General features: G+C 39.6%; 1 protein-coding gene across 2 annotated transcripts in view; it reads right to left on the bottom strand.

The window, feature by feature from the left end:
• LOC139301041 (astrotactin-2-like) overlaps nucleotides 1–21,682 on the bottom strand; it is a 241,614-nt gene that overhangs the window by 143,623 nt on the left and 76,309 nt on the right. The window contains exons 4-5 of one of the 2 annotated variants that reach the window (XM_070924304.1): nucleotides 9,275–9,427; nucleotides 5,613–5,618 (exon numbers count right to left, since the gene is read on the bottom strand). In XM_070924304.1, the coding sequence (XP_070780405.1) occupies nucleotides 5,613–5,618; nucleotides 9,275–9,427 (159 nt within the window). The remainder of the gene's footprint in view (nucleotides 1–5,612; nucleotides 5,619–9,274; nucleotides 9,428–21,682) is intronic. The other variant, XM_070924303.1, reaches the window with a different exon arrangement.

Raw genomic sequence — 21,682 nt, 5'->3', positions numbered from 1 at the left:
AAGGATGGCCCTGTTTTCACCACTTCTTTTAATTAATCAATGACATTTGTATCTTTTTCACGTCAATATGTTGACATTGATGAGTTAAACTGTCTTTTCATCTGTTTGAGTTTGAGTCTAACAGCTTGTCGGTCACTGTAGAGCCATTCAGTGCCGAGCAAGGCAGTGAGGAAGACTCACGCACAGTCTGGCACTCTCAGCCGGTAAGCTGACTCTGCAGCACAACAATGTTGAAAGGGAGGAAACTGGATGGTCATTTTTATAACTCCTTGAGATGAGGTTTGACTTCACAGTTTGTATGTGCATTATAACTCAAAAATCTCTGGTCTTCAGGCTCCTCAGTTGCTTTGCTCCATATTTCAGACGGTGGAAAAGATAGTGGCTCTCGCTTTCGGACAGCCTGGTGCTGTTTGCCTCACAGGGAGTTAAAAGGTCAGAGTAAAGTAGCTCCAGTAACGGATAATTCATGCTGTGGCCTGATAAAATAAAATCTTAAAAGCAATCCTCAATTGAAAAGGCAACCACTGCAGGAAGGCTGAAATTAGGATGGTGTGGTCAATATATCCGGCAGCAAAAAACATCCCTGTGGTGACATCATGGATATCTTTTGAGTCATATACAGACAAAGATACAGATTCAAATAATAGTTCAGTGGTGGCAAATATATAGTATATCAACACAATCATTTTAGCTTGGATGTGAAATGTCAAATTAGAATCAAAGAACATCTGTAGCTTCTCAGCTAATCTAAAGCTAAAGCCCTTGCTAATGTTACACACACTGAGCTACACCTCCCATACCAACTAGAGGAGCTGGTCCACAAGCCTAAGCTGCGAGGAAAACATTACTCTATTTAGAATGTGCCACCACTTTGTGTGTGTGTTTTTATTAAGTTCCACTGCCAAACAATGAGAAAAGCATTATCAAGCTGCTCACACGATTTGCAAATGGATGCCAGTCACTTTCACAAGCAGTGGACGTAGCCATCAGACAACTTATCATTCTTGCCATTTGTGTTACTACTGCGTGTGATGTGTCATTTATTTTCCGGTTGAGCCCCTAAATTATGCACAAACTTTGTTTAACTAAATCATTTGTAACAATGAAAGCCTCTTATCTTTTCTTCTCTCAACAATACGATGCTAAAACATTTAATAAAGAAGATGCTCACACCCTAAAATCACCTGCCTCCTGAATATCAATGCTACCGCTGTAGGCAACATCAAAGAACATCCAGAGACTCTTTGAGTCAAAGTATCAAAGGGGGTGGTTAAAACTAAGCAATAGTATCAACAGATTATACTCACAGGGGGGCTCGAAAGAACCACTCTGAATTTGCTACCAGCAAATTTAACTGCTTTAACCTTGGCAGTCTTTGCTTGGTTTTAAAAAGGACCTGAACATGACCTGCATCTGATATATGAGGGGCATTCACACATACAGTCAAAACAGTTAGGATCACTACGGGTGTGCTGCCAGCAGTGAAAAGATTGACTCAGATCTTTGCCCAAGTGCTATGAACCTAACCATAAAAAAGTTTAATAATGCAGTAGTCAGTATGAGTAGATATTGTATTGTCTGATCTGACATTTTGGAGGAAAACAAATTAAATATGTTGTCAATGAACGTATTACTGATACATTCAGTATCAAGGCTCAACAACATTTCCTCATTATGTTAAAAGAAAACGTAATCTGGTCTGCACTACATTTCCTTCAAAATGTATTTGCAGTTGAAAATGTGTTGTGCATCAGCTCAAGCCCACCCAGCACAACTTCATCACGATGACTTCTAAGCAATGAGAACCAAAGGGTCACTTCACCAGCTGCTCCTGAAGCTCGCCTCAGCCAGACAGCAGAGGCTTGGCTGGCCGTGACAGGGGATAACCCCCCCCACACACACACACACACCCCCCGTTGCATGGCTGTTTGCTCTACGTCCCTTTCGTGTGTCAACACTAGCAGCATTCTCAACGTCTGCCACACCTCTCTGAGTAAACTAATAAATATTGTTCCTCATCATTAACTGAGCGAAATTACTGCACTCTCCACTGAACTTAAACCGTGTTCCCCGGGAAGACATGCATAAGTTCAACAGACAGCCTCTTCACACAGGCATCAAGACTCTCTTTTTCTGTTAGGGAGACTCGTGGGCAGGTTCACATACTTGTGGCTTGCACAGCCCAAGTTCGACTCGAGCGTGTACACTCCACTAAGCAGCCTCTTCTCTTCTTGTGTGCACATGACCAGAAATCATGTGAAAGATGTCATGGCACTTGAAGCTAGGATTTGATTAAGAGAAAGCTAGGGCCAAGCATCATGTCATTTTTCTGAGCAGTGAGACGGTTCATGGAGCAGGATCAATGTTTGGGATTAGAGAAAAGCTATATCCCGGTGATACTGATTTTAATTAGATTTAGGTCTTTTGAATGGGACTGTCAGGCTTGGAAGCGTCATTCAGTTATGCATATTGATGATAGAATTAGGACAATTTAATAAGAAATGTTTTCCTGTATATGAGTTGACTATGTTCACCAGAGTAAGATGCCTGGTTATGTGGAGTAAGATATCCAATGTGTGGTGTGTATCTTATTCACCTAAGCAAATGTTTGACACCCCAGAGCTACCCCCAGAGCTAATTTATGACTGCTTAATACTGTAAGTTTCATTATTTTCTGATATTTTTTCACAAACAGCTTTATCATTATTTATTTTGGTTAAAAACAGATGAAACTCTGAGCTAAAAATCAATAATACGTAAACATAAGCATTTTCTGACCCTCATCACAAGAGGATGTATTTTACTGGTTTACTGCAAAATGTGGTGATCAGCGTCTTGTACTGAGTATCGTGACTGACAATTACTAAATGATTAGCCATAATGTAAACAAAGGATTCATTAGAGAAAAGAAACTTGGTCAGATGGATCGACAGACATTTGTGTGATCTCCCCGTCTTTCACACACAAGACACATACAAAAACAGAGTCACACAGAAACTGCTCTGACTTGGCAGTAGATCAGCTGTATAGCCTGTTGCAGAGAAGCCCTAGGGCTGCAGACCCACAGCTGTAATCACTGTGTTTTGTCTGCAGCGAAGATTGAGGACTGCTGAAAGTGGAGCTGAACACAGAATGAATTCAAGCACCATGGAACACACACACAAACTCTCTCTCTCACACACACACACGCACAAGACAGCCCAGAAGTACTTTCATGTGCTACTTCAAAGCATCAATTAAACAGCAGAAAAGCTAGATAATAACCATAAGGTTATCCTCATCGTAATGAGCCAAAGTATTCGTTGTGACACATCAAAACACTACCACAGCTTCTAGCCAGCACATGGAATTGTATTAGCACCACAGCGGGGAGTAGCATGCATAGGGGTGCATGCAAATAAGGGAGTACGTTTTTAAGGACATATCACAATATTTGACAAAACCACAATGTGTTGTGACTTCAAAGTTTTTTCTGGAATGGTACACCAGAACAACGATGGTTACAAATTGTAACCCTAGTTTTACAAACACAAGCATCACCTTCTGAAGGGGCTCTATATACCTTAGTTACTTGCATTTTCTTATCCATGTTTTAGGGCAGAGCAGTTATATCTTAAAAGAATGGTTGGTGCATGCTCATATATGAAACATCCACATACAAAACTAATGAATTAGTGTCTCTAATTTACTACTGAAAAGAAAGTGGATATTTTCTTCTGCAAGTGACTTCTGCTGGTTTCAGATGGCAATTTTGGGTGAGAGAAAAACAGACATTTATGGAAAACTCTAGGCTTGACTGACAGAATGGCACAGGACAAGCAAAGCCTCTTAATACCTACAACACTCTTTGATGAGCACAGTACATTGAGCAGGAAGAACTCTGTCCACTTTGGGCCATAAATGACCAACGCTCTGCACCTAGCACCAAGCATAATGCGCAGGAGAGAGCACACTACAGCCAAGTCCCTCATACCAGTCTCTTCTTAATGCTGGGGCCTGGGGAGAGAGGAGAGAACATCTCCAGACAATCAACATAAACTGCCACCCCCAGCACAACTTTAATGCCATGTAGAAGCCGCTGTGGGTTATAAATCCCCATTCACAGGTCAAATCAAAGCATTGAACAAAGAACAAGAGACATAAAAAAAGTCTAGGATGATCTGCTACCCCTGCTACCAAACTTCAGAGGGAAGGGGGACAACCAACAGCAGCTCACAGCCTGTAAATTCCAGATCATTAGAACCCAGTGTTCAAAGGGCTGAAAAAAGGCATATTCAGGGGGTTGTAGGAGAAAGAAAGGGCTTCTGTGTGCATCTCATTGTAATGGAATAGAACAAAACATGAAAACCAACCTCTGTCCAAACTTCACATGGCATGAGAAAACTGCTGACTCACACACTTTGATAGCAGAACACAACTTCAAAGATCAACTTCTCTCAGGCAAGAAAGAGATCATTGATTGGGAAGTTCAGTGACAACAGCCCCACTTATACAAATCGTTTCATGTGCCTCATATCCGGATACAATTCAGAGGAGAAATTATACACTGTCAATCAAATTTACTGGAGCCACATGTATGCATCTTGATGAGGCAGATAAGAATCTGTCTTGATTTACTCATGCTAAAAGCAAATCTTCAGTCGAGAAGACGGTGATAGTGCCTCGAAAAGCTGTTTAAAATCGCCTAAATACGTAAATGACACAGCAGTGTAGTAGCTCCAATAGCCTTTTTGGTAGTCTTCTGTTTCTGGATAACATGCTAAAAAACGTTTTATCTAGCTTTGAAACACAACAAAAACACACAGATGACTAACATGAATGAAGTACAAGTGAGACATGTTTTGCTTGCCATATTGTCTGCCATTATGAGAGGTGGAGCTCCCACACACCGCTTATTGATGTGGGTCAGATTGGGAGGATTAAAGACTACATATGCGGTTTGGAGAAATTGATGCATTTACACCTTTTCAATATCTGGCTAGAATGCATCCCATGCTGATAACCACCTCCAAAGGCGGTTTGAGCAATCAAATTGCAATTTGTCTCTAATCTGTCTTTGCAGCATTTGCCTTGACTTTTACTTAGCTATCCTTTCTGCCCAAAACACATGAAGTGGCTAAGTGTAAATGGGACAGAGAGAATTACAACCTTTTAATAATTACTTAACATTGCTACAAATGTGCATAGTTTTATACCCGATAAAGTATGCCTGTTGATAGTAATTTTAAATCTGGCTAACTTCCTGATCATGCTTTGAAAAATAAGGTCCTGGGAGTGACTGCCAAAATGGGAAAATTGGAAAGTGAAGATGGACTATAACTAGAAAATATGTGTATGAGCCAACATTTTCTGAGAGTCCAGGTATAAGATGGTGCTTACAAGAAATGAGGGCAATGCATGCTGACAGGGAAGTGAGGAATATTCCCACAAAGCAAAATTTAGATATGCAGGCTCATGGAGACCAGGAGAGGAGTAGATGAACAGCTGCAGGGTTTAGCTGAGCAGACACAAATGCTACTGTAGTTTTCCAGCTGATTAGATATTCAGGCGTGTTTTCCCTTTAATGTAAATGTGAATCAAGAAAACTAAAGCTATTCTGGTTAGTAAACAACCAGGTACTAGTGTAATGTGTTTCCATAATGCTCGTTTATTTGCTCTTGTTCCCACTCCTCTCCAGATTTGGGGAAAATCGCCAATCCAGACAGCCCTCAGGGTCACAGATTGGCCATTAGTGGCATGCTTTCTCCCCTATCTCTCAGGATTCAAAGAGAAAAAAATTGCATTTACTACCTACTGTTACTCCTCCCAGTCAGACATCTTGGACAACAGCTTTGCTCTTGTGAAGACTAGCCCGCGGTCTGTGTTCTCAGTAGTGTAATGTTAACTCCTTGTTCCTTGTGTCGCACATGAGACTGCGCTGATGACAGTATCATCCCAACTAGTTACTCAGTTCTGGGGAATTTGGTTGTGGACACTAGATTGTGAGATGTAACTGTGTGCTTCCCTTTTGTTAAGTAGGCAAGCAGCACATCCTGTCCTTTTCCCAATGGTTTTGTAAATGTATAATGATCCTAGTTCATAGATTTAAAATTGGACTAAAATCAACCAGGGCACAAGTTTGGCATGTCATGATTGAGAGATGTGTGACTGTTTTTGTAAGAATCATCGTGATAATCAAGCAGAGCATGGATGGAAAGACAAAAAGATCATTTGAAGTTGCTAATTTCTTTACAGTTTCATTTCAAAGACACATATTTATTTCCAAGCAAAGGAAATGTTTAATTTGACACTGACCATTTACAAGTAAGTAAGAATGGATCCCTGTGATATCAAGTATTACTGGGCCATATTATCTATGATATAGCCCTCAGCTCATTTCACCACAATTATGTATTATTTGCACAGCCAAGACAATTTATTGGTGACTATAAAGAAGAAAACAACTTGCAGCTACTTGCATTGAAACCTTGACCTGATCAACTTTTCAGTCAACAGACATATGTAAACAAACACAGAGGCTAAAATAAAATGCAAGAGAAACATAGCTTTTGCACAGTATTAAAAGGTCTACCAAGTTTAACAATATGGAGAAGAAAAACATCTTCCCAGCCACAATCCACTTTCCTCTTGGCCTTTGCCTGCTGCACTTCAAGGAATTTGGCAATGCATTCATTTCATTTATGCAGCATTAACTGACCAATTAACTTTCCCCTTTAACCTCACTCCAACTAATAGAGTTTCCTCCTCAGTTTAAGTGTTTGTCCCATTATCATGTTTGTAGTATTGGCATTACGCTTTTGCACCGAGGACACATTTTCACCCCCAATTAAAGGCCCATAAAGGAAACTCTTTTACCATTGACCTCGGAGACGATCTCTCTGCAGTGTCCTTCACAGAGTTTTGAGGAGTTTGACCTGCATGGATTTAGTTTTAGAGGCATCATTTGGTCAGAAGGTACGTTTTAAGTTAAATCCCCAACAACACATGAGACGAGCACAAGCCAAGCTAAAGTGTTCAAGACAACCAAGAATATGAACTCTCTCAACCAACTGCTATGTGACTGGAAAGATTAATAATCCCCACAGAAGCAAATATGCATAATATGCAAACTTACACAGTGTTGTATTTTGCACTTTCTGTAGATGACAGTGATCAAGAGGATAGTAAGTTATTCTGTCAAGGGTAGGTGAACTCATCATGGTTAATGTCTCATTTCCAATGTTAATGTCTCACTGGTCATAACTGTATGACCAATGACACAGCCTGCATTTTTTTACAACAAGTCTGATTAAAATTATTGGGAATGTCCCTTGTAATGAGCAAAATTTATTGCTCGGCAGAGGCTGGTGTCATCCATGCATCCCATCTCAAAATTGCGCCAAGCATATTTTTCACAAGAGTGAAACTGTGCTCTCAACTGATCTTAAATGAAACAGAAAGCAGCAACAGAGGAAGCTGACAGCAAAATAATACTCAATGAGTGAGTGAGTGAGTGAGTGAGTGAGTTTACACCATCGGTTGGTCAAGTGGATTAACCATTGGCCATTGCTCTTTCAAAATGAACAGGCACCAACGTTAATTATGTACCGTAACTCCAGATTCCAGATTGTGTAGTGGGGGCCTCTAAGCTATGGGCCCCACTGGTTCCTTTAACTAGCTGAAAAGTTGTTTTTGAGGGCCAATGGTTCAGTCTCAGCTAAAGTTCTACCACGTAGTAGGTGGGCCTAACTTAGACTAAAAGTCTTCAGTGCTGAGCGAGCGAGGAAATCAATAAACAGCCCATACCTCGCCAATGCTTCACAGCGCAATGGCACATCATGATATCATGTGTGCACAGATGGCACAGAGACAGTACAATACCTGATATTCACCATGAAGGAATGAAAATGGAAAACAACATAAAACATGCTACTGTGGGACGTAGACCAATGGTTTAGCACTGTAATAGTCAAGCATAGAGCAGAGTAGGATCGAAAACAGCTCTCCAAGCGCCGAGAGGCATGAGGGAGAGCGCACAGTTAAAGCACCACAAATAACAATCACTCTGACAAAACTCTCAGTACAGAGTGAGTCAGAGACTAACGAATGAAAGAGCAGGGGGAGTTAATGGATAATCAGAATAGTTATAATTATAATAAGTTCTCTTTCAAATCAAACATCTGAAGATATGCCAAAGAGTAATCATCCTATTCTAAATAAATTAAATAATTATCTTGAATATATTTTGACTTTAAATGATTCTTAAATTGTTTTCATGCTCCCTTGGCAGATAAATGCAAGCCTATACAGTAGGTTAGATACGGGGGTATGTGGTCTCCATGCAAGATGTGAACTTAAATGATGAACATGTAAAAGGATACATGTTCACTCACAAATTATGAATCTGTCTCTGACTAAAGTCACTTTCTGTGGTGTTCATCATGTGCCATAACACTGCACTTTATCTGGTGTCTACGTCAGTTTCATGATGTTAAATGAAAAAGAAAACTTTCACAGATATCAAATGATATGAAATACTTAAAGCAAATTAATTGTGAAATGAACTGTGAAACATATTCTTCAAAGCAGTTTGGTAATTCTCCGGGGGGGGCATGGTGGCTCAGTGGTTAACAGTCATCTATAGGACATAGATTCAAATCTTTGTGTGAAGTTCTCTTATTTTTGCTGTGTTTGCACGAGATTCCTCCCTCATTACAAAATAATGCAGGTCAAGCAAAATGGAACATCTAAATTGCCCGTAGATGTAGATGTATTATCTGTCATACTAAAAGGACGCATCAAAATACATGGAAACTAATTGTTACCTGGAGAGTTTAATGCATTAACAATCTACAGCATTATTCTTTGGATTAATACTTGGCAGTAATAAAAAGAATATGTAATTTAGTATTCCAGTTTGGTATTTTATATAAAGCAACTCACAAAGGGACTTTCAGTGGACAAGCTGTGACATCCTTATTGGCTTCCAAATACAAATAATGGTTAATGGCTGCATGGGTGTTGGAAAGTGGGTGGAAAATGAACAATTTTAACATCTCAAAAGGCAGAGTGGAAACAGCACAAACACCATATTGTACACTGGCCCATGAATGTATACATCTACTAAATGGTACTTCTAAGAGCAAATATCCCTGCCCAGAACCTTAAAATTAGTACCACAAAAGCATCCAGTATGCATAGATGCATTAAAGAGAACATGCAAATATTATAAATCATCTTGACTGCGAGGTGGGCCAACCAAAATGTAAACTTTTTGAATGTCTTTTTGTCCTACCTCTGGTATGGCTGGGGACCCTCCGGCGGCCTGTCGAAGAGCTGTGCATGACATGCTGGTAGTGAGACATGTCTGTTGGCGTGTTGGGAACACGGAAACTGTCCTGGAACCTCTGCATCAAATCCTCTACTGACTCCGTGTTTGGGTCAATGGCTACAAAAAAGAGATCCAAAGTGAAAATGGCAGGCATGTCAAGAGGCTTTAAAGTGAAAATCATTTTGCAAATAGTGACAGACACACAAGATATAGTGAAAAATACAAATACATACACAGATACATAAAGGCAAACACCAAAAATAGATTGCGTCATTTTTTTATTTCTTTATTTTTAGGGGAAAGATAAGAAATATGATATGCATCATGAGCCACAAGGCTGCCCCATTTGGAAACTGTAAAAAAAGCAGCACAGCGCTATTTCTTCTATTCCATTTTTTTTCTGGCCTTTAAATGATTCCATCAATTCAATATTGCCTCATCTCTACAGGGATCCTGCCAACGCCTCCCCTGATGGCTCAGTCTCACTCTTCCTGATGAATGACCCCAAAACAACTGGCTGTGGGGAAAGAGGAGGTTGTAGAGAGAGGAGTTTGATTCCCTTTTCTTAAAGTAGAACAATTACAAAAGGAAAGGACAGGAAATTCTAATGACCTGTGTAGATATGTTGTGGCTCATTTATGCCTCCAAAGAGACAAATTATGAGTAGAAAATATTCTCCCCTTATTGTACCTGACACACACACAAAGGTCAAAACATGCGGATATCTAAAAGTGATAATGATATTCAATATATATGTATCTATAGCCTTTGTTAATAGACACTGCCTTGTTTTATACGGCGTGTGAAGTATTAGTTTAATTTCAGTGAGATAGTTAGACCTTCAATTTATGTAAGAAGTAATAATTTGCCAATACTGTATGTAGGCTATCATATCTGAAAGTAGCCTGCACTGAAAGTATAGGGATGAACAACTGTGGCCCAAAACAAAGAGCCGCTTGAAAAAAACTGTGAAAAAAGCTCTGTCCCCAAACTTACAGGATCTCTGAAAGATGGGGCCATTTATCACCCCAACCACCACTACCCCCACCTATCATCAACATCTTTTGATCTGTCAGTCTGGCTCTGAGGTGTACTCTTTCCATGAATAATGGTGATGTGTTGCTCCCAGTGGACGCTCATCATGCATGCCAATGAGTGTGCAAGAGCAGAGCCAAGAGGGAGATGAAGAGGACGAGGGTGAAAGTGAAGAGGCAGAAGTATTCACATTGTTTGTGATATTATAAATGGAAAGCTAACAATAACAGAGGCGTTGCAGTTTGCTTCAGAACAAATATTATCCTTGCAGTGATACATGTTTGTTTGGATTAATTTGTGGTTTAACTCAACTCACTCTACTATGGTAAATGTTATGACAAACAGGGCATTGCTGCGGTACGTTGGCAGTAATAGGCCCCCGTAACCAGATGCAAGAGATGATGCAAAGTGGCCGTGACCTCATTTGGGGGACAGATGTTGGCTTATGATATTTTTGCTTTGCAAAGTTAGCAAGAGTTTTTTTTTTTTTTCCAATTTGTTTGGTATTTGAATACACCTGCAACAAAAGGGGCAAATCCTGATCTGTTTCTTTAAACCAGCCTCATGTGTCCTGGCTTTGAGCCATCATACAAACTATGGACCCTTGCTTCATTATAACTTAATCTTCTGACACTGTATGCAGTTACAATGATGGAGTGAAATCCTCAAAGGGCATTGGCTACAATATGTTGATATATAGGTCTTCTGTTTGGGTGTTAGTAAAGCTAGTCATCCATTTGTCCTTGAATGTTAGCAAAACAAGAGCAGAGCTATAACTCTAATCACATCCATGCAGCACACCCACTGTTGACCAACAATTAGCAGTGAACTCATACCACATGACACATATGCCTTTAATTCATTGTTTATATAGTTTTCTATTACAATACAATACAATAAAATACCTTATGTACTGTACATGGGTTGTTGACTAGAACCCCAGCCAATGGCAAGAGGTCTTATATCAAAAATTCTATTCATATATGATTGAAAAGAGGTCAGGCAGTCCAGCCATGTTTGATTTTTTTCGGAGGTATCTAGACTTCTCAACAGCCAGAGGGATGGATACTTCCTGGAGATATTTCCATTATAAGAGTGTGTTAAAATGTTGACTTCCTGTGTTATCACTATATAAATTGATCTAATATGCCCAGAAGGCAGTCGAAATGCTAAATGGGAGCCATGCACACTCAAGCAGTTGAACCACATGGTAAATTGAGCAAGCAAGTATGAACTCTGTGAAAAGCACTACAGTAAAAACGGTACTGTATGTAGTGTAATGAAATCAGCAGTAAGTTAGGATGATAATTGCGTGTTGTCTTCCACTATGTTGTCATATGTGCTGATACATGAACACTGAACACTGAACACCAGTCTCTGCTAACTCTTTTCCTTATATCTTTTCCTCTGCCTAATAGGAGAAGGCATTCCTGTTGGGCAGGGAAGCTGCTTTGAACAGTATTTCCCATTAATAGTACAATAAAGCAAACAACAATAATAAACAAAAATATTTTGACTGAAATAACTCTTAGTCGCATACTGGCCTTAATGCTGAAGCAGTTATTGTTGCTGTTGCTTCTGGCAATGTTACTGTAAACTGAAGTGCGGTTACACCAACCCTTGGCTATGAGTGGGATCTTACTTGTGCTGAAGGAATGCTTTTGAACACATGACACAGTAACTAAAACAGAGTTCCCTACATTTCCTGGCACCAACTTGCAAAGGATTTCCTATCAACACCATTTTCTTCGAAGCAACGCAAGTCAGGTTTTCACACCACTGTAAGTCCCACATGAGTGTATAGGATGGAGTGCACTACACAGTACAAACAAAGAAGGCAAAGGAATGGACACATTGTAAGTCATCCTTGTAAGCAAATGTAAACAATAAGTTAAACATTTATTAAAGACTGGTATGCTTTACTCCAGTGATGTTGGAGACGCTACCTAATAAAGTTTGACAGTAAGTAAGACCTGGCTCAGTCACTACAGTCAGTGTTGCGTTGTTAGTGCCCAGCTGCACCAGAAAATAAACCCAGATATTTTGATCCCAGAAAATATCCTACATATTTTGACAGTCACACTTGATTCTGTCCATTGAGAATTGAGCTGTGCAATAGCTATATGGTATAGTTTTGGACTACAGTACAAAGAAGAACAAGTCAAGACTTTTTACATTGGGGACCTGGGAACTTTTTTCTTAATTTGCATGTCTAGTTGTAGACCAAAGCTTCCTCTCCTTCCCTCTTCATGTGCATCAATGTAGTGTGAATGTCCTTTGAAGAAGAAATCACATTTGAAGGCTGTAATGGAGCTTTCTCCATTAGGCACAGCAGAATGTGTCTGAGGGTGTGAATGAGGGTATAGGCTTATACACGTTCAGCCTACCCAGGTTCAGCTGACCACTACATGCAATTTTTTTTGTGTTTTAAAATCCAGTGTCCCTGTAGCCTGCGGCAGGCGGTGATGCAGCTTGCAATGCATCTTGGAAGATGATTTAGAGTGCTCTGAATCCACACACATATATGGAAGTAGTAGACTCCAGTAGAATCTGTTCCATATCATGTCACATTATATGCTAAACTGCCTGTTTTAGGGCACAGGGTGTTGACCAAGACCCTACAGATGTTGCCTCTACACTTAAACTGGCCTTATCCAAATGTGTTTATATTCTTAAGGATGTCACTGCATTACATGTTGCTTCCATTATGCGTCTGTCAACCATTGTGTTCCAGACAATTATCTGAACAACTATTGGATGAACTGTGTTACCCTGTAATGTATTACATCAGACAAAGCCCTTCACATGTGTACAATAAACTATTTCTGGTTTTCTGTCATTTAAAATATACAGTTTAATATCATCCATGTATTATAGCAATACCCACCTAAAGCCAAGAAGAACAACAAAGAGTAAACTAAATAAAGTTTACCTGAAGTAGAACAACAACACATTCAGTTTTTTGTGTGCTTTAAAACCCATTGGGCCTCCACTTCACCTGTAGTGTCAAAACACTGGGCTAAAACAGTAACCTTGAAAGGAAAGTGTGTAGACAACTGAGGTACTCAAAAATGGTTAAGTGAACTCCATTCCCTGTGGGCATTTATGGTAGTGCTAGGCTAATTCAGGCACTTGAGGTTAGCAAACAAACAAGAGGGGCTGCAGCGGATGGCACTTTGACCTGCCATGACTGAGGAGAGTCTGTGATAGCATGTTTGAGGTTAACTGCTTGCATACATATTTCATGGCCTCCTGGAACTCTCTTTATCTCTGTTTCTTTGTTCCGTTTCGAGGAAAGAAGAGATGCTAGGCCAAGAAGAAGTGCCTAGAGCCACAGTCTCCTTGAAACAAATGTAATTTGTCTCTAAAGGTTGTCACGACCCTTTTGCCGCTGTTTGTTTTCATCTTCACTAACACGCACATCTTAAATGATGAAACATCATGATTGAAAATGTGTTTGCACCGTAGAACATGTTCTTTGGCCAATATTCAAATATGCAGAGCAATCATTTGACTTAGTTACCAACAAGATGGCCTTCCATGTTATCACTGATCGACCTCAAGACTTCATAGTTGGTACAAGGTATTGGTAAGACATGCATTTCTGCATTAATCATGAATACGATACATAAATAGTTGCAGTATTCTTTCTAAAGTATATCTCTCACTATGCTGCTGCTATTCCCCATTTCTCACTTCTGTCACAAGCACCTACCAAGATATACTATTCTGACATTTGTTTTTCCCTCGACTCCAAGTCCACACTGGCTTCTCATTTTGAGTTCAATGTCAGCTAAAGCTCTGGTGCCTTTATTTTCTCCTTTTCATCTCCCTTATCTGCAGTTACTCCCTTATCAGTGCTGAGTTTGTGTTAACAGTGTCTCATAAGCAATGGATGTCAACAGCATGCTGCCTCAGTCAACGTATTCCTGGTGGTCTCACAGTGCCCAGTTCAAGAAGATAACCCTACTCGATTTTCTGCTTTTGTTCGGCTGCACTGTTCTGTTTATGCAGACTTTTTATGAAAGTGTACATACATATGCATGTGTTTGGTTTTGTGCATGTAAATGTTTACACATTTCTTATATCAGGAATAGATCTCTACAAATCACAACTCCCGCCTCCGCTTACATATTTCCTACTTCCTGTCCATTAAGTATACTGCTTTCACAGCTGTGTGGAAAACACAACAGTTTACATAAAGCGGCTTAACCAGAGTATGAAAGTGACCATCAAATGAATTGATTTTCAGTGTAAACACGGCCAAAAAAAACAAACTAATGTGAAGCTTGATAACCTCCTCAAAGCAGACAATTATATTATATGTACACCATGGAACATCGAACATCTGAATATGATGTTGGTGAAGTGTCCACTCCAAACATAATACAACACATCTGCTTATCCCTCCTCCTCTTTTTTCTGTATCTCTCACACTCTGGCCTCCCCCTGGGACCTCATTGGTGAGCAATGCACTCATACAAATATGCTGATGGACATGTACTTAGTATTCTTACTATGGGTCCACTAAGGTGATAGGACCTCACTAGCCAGGAAAAACACAAAAAAGGGATAGCATTAGCAAGCTACTCACTGTCAGGCTAGTTAACTGCAGTGTAATGGTTTCCACATTGGGAATAGGTTATTATAGATATGCACATATGCAACACCAAAAAAGCCAAGGGAATCTGTTATTTGTTTTTGTATGTTCAGTTGACTAACACTCACTCATTAATACCTCTCAATACTCATAGAAACCGAACTCAGTGGCATCCTTCAATACTCAAAATAGAAATTGCTATGTTCCTTCTTTAATGGCTAATCCAAATGAGCATTTTGACACAGCTATTCACTTATGAGTGCCAAAGCAATCATTTCAGGTAAATAACTGCACGGGTGTATGCCTGCATGGTGAACAGAGGCACTGCCTAACTCTGTTTTCAAAATGACTCTTCATGTTACCATTACTGAGGTAGAACCAGTTAATAAAACAACAGTCTAACAGTATTGGATGAGTCAAACTTTAATTATTTTTGTGTTATAAAATGCTGACATTAATCTCTCCCATAAGCTTATGGCAAGAGACCCTTCCAATTTTGACAAATTTGACAAGTATTTGACACCGTCATTTTAGTTTGATTGGTGAAAACTATTTACATAATAATGACAAGACAAAAAAGAACAAGGAAAATGTGGGAGGAATAATATAGCTTAAATTATCATGGTAAATTTAGGAGATGACAAATGATTGATTTACCAAAAATGTTTCCCCCAGTGCAATTAATTTTGTAGTAGTCATCGGTTGAGAATAAAATATACTGTATACCCCCATCAAATCAGTTTGATTTGTTAGTAATACTTACTGACAATACTACTGCTCCTTCTTCAGTTGTTGCTACAACGTGTATTAATACAATAACAACAGTAATAATAAATGGTATGATATAACTCACAATCAACAGAGGAGGTAGCAATAGAGGGATGAACAAATACATGTTTTCCATAGAAATATTCACTGGTCAAGCACTAATTTGCAGAATCAGAGGTTTCTAAAAATATATTTCTGGGTATCACGACAAAATCGGATGCCTGTGTCTGATGCCTGCACCTTCACAGAAAATGATACCCAGCACCAGGAAGGGCAACAGTTGTTCTGTCAGCAAAAAATACACTGAAGGACTAGCTACTCCAAAAAGCCAAATGAACAAGACTAGGCCGGCTTCCACCAAATCGCTGATACAGCCTATGGGAATTACTGTCTGCCAGAAACTGAAACCTTTGACCAGGCCTCTCTGTCCATAAATAGTGCTTGACCCTTATTTCTCTTCGGCTCAAGAAGATATTTCCTCTCTACTGAAAGTCACTGAGAAACAAGGCAACATTTTCAGGCTCTTCAACAATGTCCAATGCCCTGAGGCAGGTTGGAAGATGGATTAGAGTGCTCTGAATCCACACACACATATATAGTAGTAGACTCTGTAGAATCTATTCCATCATGCCACATTTCATGCTAAACTGACCAAGACCCTACAGATGACCTCTTCACTGGCTTCATATGTGTTTATACTCTACATATTCTATATTCTATGATGTCACTGCATTACATGTTGCTTCCAGTCTGTGTTGGTCAACCATTTTGTTCCATACAAATGTGCCACAAGCTGTGTTCCACTGTTATGTGTTAACATCAGACTAAGCTTTCAATAACTTCAATATCTAATTTGGTAAAATTTTAATTACAATGCTATTCTTGTTTTATTGTAAGAAAACTGGGATGGCGGCATTTAAAATATACAGTTTAATATAATCCACACATTGTAGAAATACCCACTTGAAGCCAATAGGAACAATGAACAGTAAACTACATAAAATGACAAAAATGTAAATACATTTAAGTGGAACTAATGTGTGATATCACTTATGCACATATTAACCATTTAATGCCACTTCTTTCACATGAACGTTTTAATAACTGGGAGTCAGTCATGGACTTTTCCTATTCCAAGCCAGGCGGGATGGCAGCCCAACAGCATTCATATTCACAGAAGTAGATGTATCCACAAGGGAAATGATGGAAACGTTTCTGTAGATCTTTGGACCCTACAAACCCCTGCTGTTTTAATTTGGAGCAAATCTGCAGGAGGAAAAGAAACGGAGAGCCCAAGAAATTAAATTCCTGCAGATTTCTATTTTCTATTACATTTACTTTTATTACTCCCTTTCTCACATCTTTTCTTTGCCTGTACCTCCAACACATTCCAACACACACACATGCACACACACTCTAGCAGCATCTCTATTCCCTTGTTTTCTCTTCTCCCCTTCATGGCTTAGGGAGCAAATGAGTGCAGGGGAGATCAGTGGAGAGGAAATGGGGGTTCACCCCAGCTCTGATTCCCTCTGTGATTTATTAAATTTGCCATTGTTTCAATAGGAGCAGTCCAGTCTAGTTCTCTGGGAAAGCTTTGACAGCACTGCTTCTGGAAGTGTGACAGGTACATGAGAAAAGAGTAAGAGGTTAGACAGATACAAAGAAAAAGACAAAAGTGTCGGTGAAGACAAGGCATCCAGTGTCGGAGGAGACAAGGGATGCAGAGATGAATGGAGAAAGGCCAAGAGAGAGAAAGAGATAGGGCCAGAGATGTGTGAGGAAAAGATGGGTAGACAATGGATGCCATGGGAGTTGAAGGAAAGAGAAAGAAGATGATGTTGGGAATGAGATGCGGATAAGAGAGTCAGGAGGAATAAAGAGCAGAGGGTGAAGGAGTAGGCCCTGAAAATATGAGATAGACAGGTAATTGATAATGGGGAGAAGAAAGTGATCGCAGAGGGAAAAGAGCGAGAATGAGAGTCAATATACAGTGAACGGGAGAGACAATTAAAAAAAAGGGAATCAGTGAGAAAGAAAAAAATAAACTAATCGGTCAAAGGCAAATTATTCATATTGATACTGAGGGAACGGAAGGTAAAATCCTCAAAGACAAACAGTGCTGTTATTTGCTGGTGGTTTATGTGTTGAAGCACATCGTGACAGAGGTCGGCAAGAGCTCAGTAGTTTGGTGGTCTCTCTCGTTCTATCTTATTTCATATTAAGATATCATGATTCTCAGCTGCCATGTCTAAATGAATGGCAAGTTAAATTCCTGAAAATCTGTCAATAGTTGCCTTTGTTATCAGTATGAGTATGATTTGTAAACGTATCTTTTATCATGTGGCGTTTAATCGAAAATATCTTGAACATTGAGCTAATTCTGTGATAAATCACAACCTTAATTTTGTCAGTATTGCTTACCACTTATCACAAAATGGCAAATATCTTGTGCACTTAAAGTTATCCATGAATTAGCAAATGTGGTGATCGCTCCCCTTATATTTGAAAAAATAAAAATAAAAAATAGAAACAAAATCAGGCACAGATCTCTAATCCCAAACTAACTGAGATAAATACTGAAGGGACCATGCTAAAGGCATTGCCACAGTTTAATCCATGCCATTGTAGAAGAAATCACTAAACAGTTGGAGGCAACACATTTTAAAAGGGTTTGACAGGAGAGAAATGCCAGGTTTGACAATTTCTCTCTCCTTGCATCATAGGAAGAAAGGCATGGGTGGCACTGCATTTGTATCCTATGGCGATTGCCAAGACAGTACAAAATGAAAATATATTGACAACTGAAAACACTTTAAGACATCTGGAAGACTCAGAAAAACACCAAGAACAGACAGAAACCCCCTGTCTGTTCTTCTCTCTGCAGGATTTGAACATTTACTGTCTCATGCCTTGTCATTCCCAGCCTCTGGAAAGCATGTAATGTCCCATCTTTAGTCATTTACTTTTCCTTTCGTCTAGCTTTTGCCTCTACTTGTATATTATAAAGGCCTCTGCTGTTTGCAGAGGAGCAAGAATAAAGCGCTATCTATAGCTCGGCTCTTGCCATGGGCCAGAATAAAATATGGATGTGTCTCCCCGTGCTGCACCAGCTGAACATTGCAGGCCAAGCACTGACCTCAAGCTGCTCCAGACAGGCTGAAGCTCCTGACTGACAATCACAAACAAGCCCAGGTCATGAGATTTGAGAACAAGATCCAACACATGAGATTATTTTGAATACATGTATCTGTCGTGACAGTGTGAAAGACGGTGACTCAAAAATGTGTGGCTGAATTATTCTGTGTCTAAATATTTAACAATGCCTCAGTGACGTGCAGCCTATTCCTGGCAGGAAACACCTGGTAACACCTACTGTAAAGCCTGTGAGCAATATTCTGCTCAAGAAGATTGTGATGGCAGATCAGCAGCTGGAGGTGGTGAGTAAATGGTGATAGCAAGGTTCAAACAAAAGATTCCTATATTGTTTCTATGACTTTTCCAAAATGAAAAAAAACAAAACAGTGGAAGACGTTATCCGCAAGGCATGATCTCTTCAATCAGATATCTTAGATCTGCGTGTGAGTTAAATGGCTTTGGAAGTGGTCCAGCGCATTCTTATACGGTGCTGGGAGCCAAGATCATATGCATATTCCAATGCACGCAAAGACACTCTCCCTGCACACATGCATACCTATGAAATACGCTAAGCAACAGAAAGAAAGGCAGAAAGAATGTTATCTTCCACAGTGACATCCTTTGAGTACCAACTCTTTCCAGGATGTGTTGTTGACAATGTTTTGGGTCTTCTAAAACTGAACCTGGGTGCCATTTCTTGAGCATGTTGCTAAAGATTTTTGGTGGTTGTTGACGCTTTGGCATTTAGATTTGGCAAAGTACCTTGCCCATCTTCTGCTTGACCTGGTTAGCCCAGCCATTTTGCCAGCTTTTTGTCTTGTACCAGACATCACTAGAGCAGTCAGATCACCTGCTTTGCTTGGGCCATTGCAGTGGTGTTTGTGAGCTCCCTATCCATGATTAGCATCAATATTGGTTGCAAATTCTTTGGTGAGTCATCCTTCTAACACGTTTCACATAGCTCATCCAGAAGGCCTCTGACCTATTATTTGTGGTGGGGTCAACCCCCCATTCTTTTCTTTCACATTTAAAAATGGATTCATATCATAATTAACTTTGTTTAATTGTCTGATTGTGATTTTTTTTTTATGATTATTAATGACACTTTATGGCAGTTTTATACAGTGACTTTGCAATGAGACGCTGATGAATTTCTTCATGGTACTAACTATGTTTAATTTTCAGATTCCAAAGACAACATATTAAGAATTAATCCCAGAACTTGCCACAGTGTTACTGGGAAATTTCCGGCACATGTAGGAGCGGAAATGAAGCAGAAAAGACATTATGCAAATATAATTACGATAGGGTGCCAATTTATCACACACCGAGATAATTCATCACACCCAGAAACAATCCAGTTAATTTAATACGCTGCAAGCAACAGTATTTTTCCTACAATTGCATATTGACCAAAGGCGGGCTGAGGAGAACGGCTGCAGTTATGAATTCTCTCCTGAAAATGGAAGTATATTCATGTGTATGGTGGCTTGGACAGAGGTTTTATACATAATATATTTTACACATAAAGGCGATATAAAGCACGCACATATTCAAACCTGTAACATTTCAATTGTCTTATACTTATGATGGCATAACCTGACCTGTTAATATCAACTGTAAATACAAAGACCATATTTCTCTTTTCATTCCCTCTGTTTCAGTTATAATTGCAGGGAGACACTATAAATGATTTAGGGGTCGAAGCATGAAGTTGTGGTGCCTATTAGTCTATTTTTATTAGATGTTTTACTGCCTTTTGTTCTGTAGCTTTTTTTTGTTTTCCTCCCAAAAGTAACTGCATTCAAACCTTCAAAGACACTGTCTATGTGAACTGTTTGAATAAGTAGCATAATAACTTTAATGAACTAGGAGTCTTTGAAATACTGGGAGCACAGAAACATTGAGGGATATATTGACCACTATATGTGGGTGAGCAGCCCAAACCACATTTCAAAACAGCCTCATAAAGATGGCTCATGACTTGGCATGCGATCAACCCACATATATCGATCTGGCATGGCCTTGGTGCATACAAACCCACTTCTACTGGCATGTCTTGTTTTTTTCTTGTCTGTTTGTCTCTGACAAAGGCCTCATGTCGGCTCAGATTACTAAGGCTTCACTTATCACTGGGTTACTATACCTGGACTAGTTCTCTTTTTCCCCTTATGTTATCCTCGTCTTTTCTGCTGTAAATCATCTCTTCAGCTGCTGTGCTGTGCATAGAGGGGTTTGCTCATTTTATGCTCCTTTGAAAATTCCTGACAAACACAATGCACTAGAGACAGCAGAGGCTATGATTGATGAAACTGACACTAGCTGTTTTCACACCAGAGTGGGCAAGAAAGACTAGAATTTTAAGATGAACTGCTTAAATGCCAATTGAGTTCACATTTATTGGATTTATTGCCTATAATTTTAAACATACAGTCTACATGCTTTATCTTGACCATGCAGTGCTGTCTGTGCACATTCATACATATGCTGCGCATGTGTATCTTTAAATCATCTTATTCATCTCATTAAATTGCCCTCATTGACAATACACAAACTTTAATGCTTTCCGTAGATAAGGCAAAAGGAAGAATGGGAAGTCTTTGTAATTAACTCCCATCTATTTATCATGGGAAAGGATGACAAGCCTGATTCAGCATTAATCAAAACATTACCCTGAGCTAGCTTGAGTGTGCCAAGCTGGCAGCCATTTCTCATCAATGATGTCACATTAGCGATCTGAAGCTTGACACTGGATTATTACTCTCCAGTCTTGAGTTCAATTAGAGCTCAGTAAACACTTGAAAAGCTTGGTAATGACAGTGGTCTTGTGG

This window comes from Enoplosus armatus, chromosome 18 (assembly GCF_043641665.1).
Source record: "Enoplosus armatus isolate fEnoArm2 chromosome 18, fEnoArm2.hap1, whole genome shotgun sequence".
Lineage (NCBI taxonomy): Eukaryota > Metazoa > Chordata > Actinopteri > Centrarchiformes > Enoplosidae > Enoplosus > Enoplosus armatus.
Note: the sequence above shows the minus strand (reverse complement) of the source record. Positions and strands in the feature narration are given on the sequence as shown.